General features: G+C 57.3%; 1 protein-coding gene across 1 annotated transcript in view; it reads right to left on the bottom strand.

Moving 5' to 3' along the window:
- Window positions 1-227: 227 nt before the first annotated feature.
- The window catches only part of PARVG (parvin gamma), a 30,204-nt gene continuing 22,719 nt past the window's right edge, over window positions 228-7,712 (bottom strand). Inside the window, exon 12 of the mRNA XM_077758006.1 lies at window positions 228-312. Within this exon, the coding sequence (XP_077614132.1) occupies window positions 271-312 (42 nt within the window). The 3' untranslated portion in view covers window positions 228-270. The remainder of the gene's footprint in view (window positions 313-7,712) is intronic.

The following is a 7,712-nucleotide window of genomic DNA, read 5'->3' as shown; positions in this document are numbered from 1 at the left end:
GTCTGGGTGACCAAAGGCCACCGCTGCTTTGTGGGACACTCGGAGCCCTGATATCCCTCCTGGGGAAGCCGTTCTCGGGCACTGGTCCGTCGGCAGAGCTGGCCTGGCCCAGCAGGGCACCAGACGTGCCCCGCTCAGATGACGCCCGCCAGCCTTTCCAGCCGTGCTCCCCGCGGCCCACGCTGCAGAGCGGAGCGGCCGGCTGGGCTGGCCCGTCCAAAGTCACCGCCGCGGAGGCCGGGAGCCCATGGTCCTCTCCTGCTTCTGGGTTCACCAGCAGGCGAGCTGGGGGTTACCGGACAGCCATAGGCACTGTAAGGGAAGAAGCGTTATTAATAGACTCTCCCTCCCCCCTAAATGAGGAAATGTGACTTCGAAAGCGCCAGTCCTTCCCCCAAGGTCAAGGCAGATAAAGGGCAGAGCTAGATTTTCTTGAAAGTCCTGCCTTTATAGCTCCGCCCTCCCCTACTTGCCGCTCAGCTCCTACCCCGTTGCTAGAGGGTTTGATGACCGGTGGAGGGACTGGATTAGCCGGGGGGGACCCCCGGCTGTGGGAAGGCAGGGAGGGAGGCCTGAGCTGCGAGAGAAGGTCAGGAGCTGGACTTGGAGGGGCTCCCCGCCCAGCCCGGACGGTTCCCAAGGCTCAGGACCTCTTTTTGGTGCAGCGCCCAGTCTAGGTGTTCCGAGGCCCAAAGCTTCTACAATTCAGCTGGGGGTGGAGCTGGGGGGGCGGGCGGTCAGGTAGGGACACTGCAACGAAAGGAACACGGAAGTAGTTTCCGCTTCCAAACTGTACAGAGAAACAGGCCGCGTGAGCAGGCTGCCAGCCCCTGCCCAGCGCCTTGGAAGGGCTCAGGTAAGGGACGGACCCCCAGCCTCCTGCCTGCCCTCCCTCCCGGGAGATCCACTCTGCCTTTTAAAAAGGCTGCCCCGTGGGGCGCCTGGGTGGCTCAGTGGGTTAAGCGTCTGAGTCTTGACTCGGGCTCAGGTCGTGATCTCAGGGCTCGTGAGATCGAGCTCCGCGTCGGGCTCTGCGTTCACGGTGCAGAGCCTGCGTGGGATTCTCTCTGTCTCTGCCTCTGCCTGTCTCCGCGCCTCCCCGCCTCAAAATAAATAAATAAACATTATATTAAAAAAAAATAAAGGGCTGCCCCTTGTGCCAGAAGCCATCACTGTGTCACAGGGTTCATCGGGGCTCTGTCCAAACCACATCGCAGACCACACGTACCCAGAAAATCCCCCCGGCGGCCTGCTCCCCCCACAGCACCGGGTCTGGGAAATGCGGCCACTTACGGTGCGTGAGATGGGGCAGGAGGGGCCCTTCTAAGAGCCCCAAAGCAGGGAGGGTGACCCCCTGGGAATCCCAAGCTCAGAGGACCTGGTCTTAAAGGTGGGGAGACTGAGGGCAAGGGTCCTGTCGCCGAGAGTGAGACCCCTGAGGTTAGGGGCTATTCTGCCTGCTCTGCTGTCTCTGGGCATCGTGCCTCGTGGGGCTGTCGTGTGAATGGGAGGGAAGGAGTCTGCAAGACAGGAAAAGAGGGAGGAAGGAGGAAAGAAGGAAGAGAAGAGGGAGGGGAAGAGAGAAGGGAGAAGGGGAGGTGGGGAGAGGGAGGCAGGGAGGGAGGGGAGGTGATGCCCATTCCCCACTGCCCGTGCCCACCTTGCTGGGCGCCGGGCACTATGCAGGCCCTGCCCTGAAGCAGCCCGCTGCCCGGGGAAGATGCACTCACAGAGCAGGGCAGCGGGTCCCGGAACGCGGGCCCCAGCAGAGGGGGTCAAGGCACAGAGAGGTCACACGTGGTGCACGTTCAAGTCCAAGAACTGACTGTTGACCCAGAGACGGCCGGACAGGAACGGAGGCGGGACGGGGGAGCTGAGGACAGATGGCGCGGAGAAAAAGCCGTCTGAGGTTTCCTTCCTCCCTTTCCTTCCTGCTACGGGGGCCGCGTGAGGCCCCGGAGGGTCTGTGAGGGCCCCTCTCTGCGGCTCCGCGTTGCCCTGGCCAGCCGGTCACTGCCCCACCCTGCTCCGTGCCGTGTTTTTGCTCAGAGAAGACAGGTGTCTCTACGTATCCTCTACCTGTGGAAGATGAACAGAAGGACCCGTGCGCCCCCCGTTCTCTGTGGTCCACAGAACTATGGTTCTGACACTCGACCGCCTGTTAGAGTTGCCCGCACAGGACGCAGACCTCCCAGAGTCCAAACCGCGCCGGCCCAGGGACCGAGGACACGCACAGGTGAGACCCAGGATCCGAAGCCCAAGCGTACCCAAGATGGGACCCACTGTCCCGGAGCTTCTACTCAAAGTGTGGTCCGAGGACCGGCAGCATCTGGGTCACCAGAGCTCGTCAGCCGTGCAGAGTCTGCGTCTAACCCCCGGTGAGTTGCACATGCAAATTCCCAGCAGCTGCCTGGGGTGTACTGCCTGTCCCCAGAAGTCCCCGGTTGTGGGTGGACATCAGCTGGCAGGCCCATCTGACCATCACAGCCCGGGTTTTGAAGACCAGGGTCGTCTGAGCGAGCTGCCCCTGGCCCATTAGAATGTGCTCTGTCCCCACCGTGCCATAGGAAACTAGAACCCTGTGCAGCCCACGCCCTCTTTCCACGGGCCTCTCCTGTTAGGAAGCTCTACCCGATCCAATACGGGATTCCCTGTCCCTAGAGGGAAGCACCCAAGGCCTCTTGTTAGTGGCATGTCCCCATGCAGCCGGGAAGACGAGTCACAGACAGAAGCTGCCCCGGTCAGGGTCCAGGATGGGAGATGGGGTCAGGTGATGGGGGCTGAGTCTTGACCAGGAACGGGGAGGGACGGGGGAGCAGACCACCCCCCCATGTGGAGACTCAAGGAGGAGCCAAAATGGAGAAAGATTGTGAAGATAAGTTGCTGCCTAGTAGAAAACTATTATGTGAGACCAGAGAACCATGTCCACTTCCCACATATGACAGACTGAGTCGCTGAGCACTGGCCACATTGCAAAGCAACAGAAAAGTACCATGTATATGTGTGTATGAAGGTATTTTTATATATGTGCATATACTCGTACAGGTATGTATAATGTACATATTAGTATACCACACACACGACAAGCAAGTACAGGAAAACCTTCACAAGCCAGGGCACTAAAAATGAAATCGGACTTCTCCGGAGGAAGCCACTGTCAAAGCCGGGGACTGTCCTGCTCTAGAGGCAGAGAGGGAGCCCACGTGAAGCTGGGTTTCTCAAAGGGCTGTGAGGTCACTGTTGAAATAAGCTGGGCGTGGGGGTACCTGGGGGGCTCAGTCAGTTGGCCATCTGACTTTGGCTCAGGTCATGAGCTTATGGTTCATGGGTTTGAGCCCCACATCGGGCTCTGTGCTGATAGCTCGGAGCCTGGAGCCTGCTTCCGATTCTGTGTCTCCCTCTCTCTCTGCCCCTCCCCCACTCACACTCTGTCTCTCTCTCAAAAAATAAATAAACAATAAAATACATATATTTTAAAGAATCGGGGGGGGAACCTGAAGAGAACACTTACTTTGTCAATCCTGGCACAGGATGAAGGGGAAACACTCTCCCATGAGGTCATAACCACAAGCACTAATGCGGATTTTATACCTAGCTGTGTGGACCACAGGGCTCAGTCTAAGACTCTAATTGAAAGGGACCCAAATCAAAGTAACTCTCAGCATCTGGCCGAAGCAGATGTGAATTGTCTCTCAAGGTTCCCATCTTCAACACAGGCCTCAAAGGGTTACTGACGATTAGGTAGAAAGGACTGCTGGCCAAGCCCACAGAAGACACACAAGGTAAAAAGCACCCTGAGCAAGAGTCGTGCAAACAAAAGGCAGCGGCAACAGACCAGGCGTCAGGCATTAGCTCACCAGACGTGGAGCAGAACATAAAGATGCCTGAAGAGTTAAAAGAAGGGATCGAAAATATGAGTAAGGAACAAGAGAATATAAAATGGCATGGGGCCCCTGGGGGGCTCGGTGGGTTAAGCTTCGGACTTCGGCTCAGGTCATGATCTCACGGTTTGTGAGTTTGAGCCCCGCGTCGGGCTCTTTGCTGACAGCTCAGAGCCTGGAGCCTGCTTCTGATTCTGTGTCTCCCTCTCTCTGCTCCTCCCCTGCTCACATTCTGTCTCTCTCTCTCTTTCTCTCACTCTCTCTTTTGCTCTCACTCTCAAAAATAAACATTAAGGAAAAAAAGTATTGAAATGGCCAAGATATTTTGCAAAGGAAGGAACTATAACTTCTAGCAACAAAAAACTATATAACTGAAATAAAATGAATGGAGTAAACAGAATCTGAGTCAATGTAGCTGTTATAGTCAAGTTCCCTCCCCCGCAGCTACTGCAAAACCCACCAAAGGGGTGAGTTCAAACATTTCTTCCTCACAAACAGTTCAAAACAGGTGCTCCTACCCAGCAGGCAGTCTTCCCCCCAGAACGATTCCAGCCGTGGCCCCACCGACTTCAAGCACACGTGGCCCCCTGTCACCATGTTGCCCGCACACCTGGGCATCACCCGGGCATCCTGGCTGAACATCCCATACGAGCACCAAGGGTCATACAGGGACCAGGTTTGGGGACCAGGCCTCGCACTGGTGCACCCTACTGCGTTCACATTTCAGTGACCAGGACTCCGTTCCGTGGCTGGGAAACATGGGCTAGCTGTGTGCCCAGCAGGAAGAGAAAGTCGGTTTGCTGAGCGGCCAGGCCGCCTGGACTATGGGAGGTGAAGAAACGTAAAGGTCCAGTAAGCGTCAGCCACAGCGATTATTCAGCTGATTGTACTCTTGAAAATCTTGCCCGTCGTTACTTCCGTTAATCCTCAGGACTCCCACCCTGCAGATGAAGCTAAGCTGGGAGGATCCTTCCCCTTTTACAGATAAGGAGACTCATGCTCAGAGAAGGGCGGTGACTTGCCCAGGATCACAGAGCTGCAGAGAGGCCGAGCTGGGGATCGGAGGCCAGGACTTCCCACATCACACTGTTGCCTTTCTCTCCAGACGACATGGGGAAAGGACAGGGATTATGGAGCCAGGGGTGACCCCGCAGCCTAGGCGCCAGTGAACCCAGGGGCTCGGGAAACTGACCAGAGGTCAGAGCAGTGAGTCTAGAGTTGAGCCCAGCTTTAACCCCAGCTCCCGGGGGCATCAGGGTGGCCGGCTTGGACCACAGGGTAGGCATCTGTCCCACCCCCCACCCAGTGCAGCTAAGAGGTCACTCTCAGTGGGTCAGCCAGCAAATACTTACCCCCAGCCGCCGGTGTGTTGAATAGTGTTATAGGTTTCAACAAGCAGAGCCTGGAGGCCAGGGACATGCAGAATCCAGGTAGTGTTCACCTGATGAGCTAGCTTGTTAGCACCTGAACTCCATCTATGTGCTGGCCCCTAACCTTGGGGCACGGCATTTTCACCAGGACCCATGGGACTTTCAGTTCTGGTTTTGTAGGTATAGTGATGATAATAGTGATGGTGATGATGGTGAAGATGGTGATGATGGTGATGATGGTGATGGTGGTGATGATGGTGATGATGGTGATGATGGTGGTGATGATGGTGATGATGGTGATGATTATGGTGATGGTGAAGATGATGGTGATGATGGTGGTGGTGGTGGTGATGGTGATGGTGGTGATGGTGGTGATGGTGATGATGGTGATGATGGTGATGATGATGGTGAAGGTGATGGTGATGATGGTGGTGGTGGTGGTGATGGTGATGGTGGTGATGGTGGTGATGGTGATGATGGTGATGATGGTGATGATTATGGTGATGGTGAAGATGATGGTGATGATGGTGGTGGTGATGGTGATGGTGGTGATGGTGATGGTGGTGGTGATGGTGGTGGTGATGATGGTGGTGATGATGGTGGTGACGATGGTGGTGATGATGGTGGTGATGGTGGTGATGGTGGTGGTGATGGTGGTGATGGTGGTGGTGGTGATGGTGGTGGTGGTGGTGATGGTGAAGGTGATGGTGGTGATGGCAGTGACATCACCTGACATCACTGAACACCATGTGCCCAGCAACGTTTCAGCATTAGATGGATCCTCTTTAACTTTCATCATAACCCTACAAAAAGCAGATTCCTTATTGCTTCCATTTGACAGAGAAGGAAAATCAGACTAGTGATTCACCCTCATCCCAGAGCAGGTGGAGGACACGCCCGGGATCCACACCCTGGGGTCTGACCTCAGCTCTGCACTGAAACCGATGCACCACCCGCCTCCCCCGCTGAGGCGCTGCGCTCCTCCAGGACAGAGCCTCCTCTGACCGTCTCCAGTCCCCCGGCTCTGAGCCCAGGGTCTGCACAGGGTCGGTGCTCGGGGGAGGTCTGTTAGGAATGACTTGTGCGCCATGATCCGTACAGATGTAAAATCCCACCTGTGCCTTGATGCCACCTCTACAGGCAGTAAGCGTCCCCATCCATCTGAAATGCTCCTGGAGGAATGAATGGATTCATGCAGCTGTTGGCTGGCTCTTGCTGGGAGAATCGGGTCTGGGACATCCCCAGCCAGGCCTCCCCGAATCTGCTGTCCCAGCTCAGCCCAGGCCCCCAAGGACCCACGAGCCCCGGCTGCTCCCTAGATTAAGCCCACCAGGGGGTGAGGACCCATTTGATCTCCCGGGTGAGAGAAAGGCCTCTGATTCCCACCCCCCCAACCCTGCGACTCGGCTGCCCAGGTCTTATAGGGAAAGACAAGCCCACAGGGGCAGGGACTGGAGGAAGGGAGGAGGCTCTGGTCTGTTGCCAAAGAGAGAGCGGGGAGGAACACACTTTTCTCCAGACAAGCTGTTCGCTTACCAGCTGACTTTGGTAAAAGAAAAAAATATTCCTAGTGCCATCTGTTCCCAGAGCGGGGCTGGTGTGGGGCCGGGGCTTCCTGCACAGGCAGCCAGACCCAGTTTCGGAATCCGAGACATCTGCCCCCCCCGGATTATTTCGGGAAGCGGCTCAACTCGGCAGCACCCCGGCCTTCCTTCGAGGCATTTCCCGTCNCCACCTCCCTCTTCGGCCTCATGGCCTCGGGCTCAGCCTCTGTCATCATCCTGCCTCCTGCTTTCTCTGCCTCAGGAGCCAGACTCCCCGGGGAGGCAGTGGGGGGGCGGCTGGGGGTGCACCAGGACCAGCGAGCTCCCTGTCCCCCTCCCCAGTCTCCTCTGTGAGAGCCAGGGCCCCCACGGGCCCCCCCTTCCCCCGTCTCCTCAAGGATCATCCCTTTTGTAAAAGCTCAGCTCCCGGGGGAGGGGGTGGGGCATCGCAGGTCAGTGGCAGCATCAGAAGGTGGGGGCAGGACGCAGACCACAAAGCTGGCCTGTCAGGAGGGCCTAGGGCATCAGAGGCTGTGCGGAGGCTGGGGACCAGGTGGCTTTAGAGGACAGTACCGTGATCACGTTCCCAGGACAGAGCAAGACTCCAACTGCTGGTGCAGAATTGGGGTCCGAGGGGAGGAAGGCAGAGAGCCCAGCGGGGCGGTCGCTGTGTCCGGCGCCCCATGGAGGGTGAGAGCTTGGACGTTCAGGGGCAGAGGGGAAACGAGGAGGGTACAAGCTTGAGAGGCGAGCAAGACTTGCTTCCCTGGGAAGGGGAGGGTCTAGAGGAGTCTGGGGTCTGGAGGCCAGGAGGCTGGAGACGGGGAGTCAAGCTGTCGGACAGGGGAGGGGTGAGTTGGGTGGATCCCCCCCAAGGGAAGCTGGGCCCTGGGCACTTGGAACCGTGGTGTGCTCAG

This window comes from Crocuta crocuta, unplaced genomic scaffold (assembly GCF_008692635.1).
Source record: "Crocuta crocuta isolate KB4526 unplaced genomic scaffold, BGI_CrCroc_1.0 scaffold143, whole genome shotgun sequence".
Classification (NCBI taxonomy): Eukaryota; Metazoa; Chordata; class Mammalia; order Carnivora; family Hyaenidae; genus Crocuta; species Crocuta crocuta.
The sequence above is the reverse complement of the archived record's forward strand: the minus strand, read 5'-3'. Positions and strand labels throughout refer to the sequence as shown.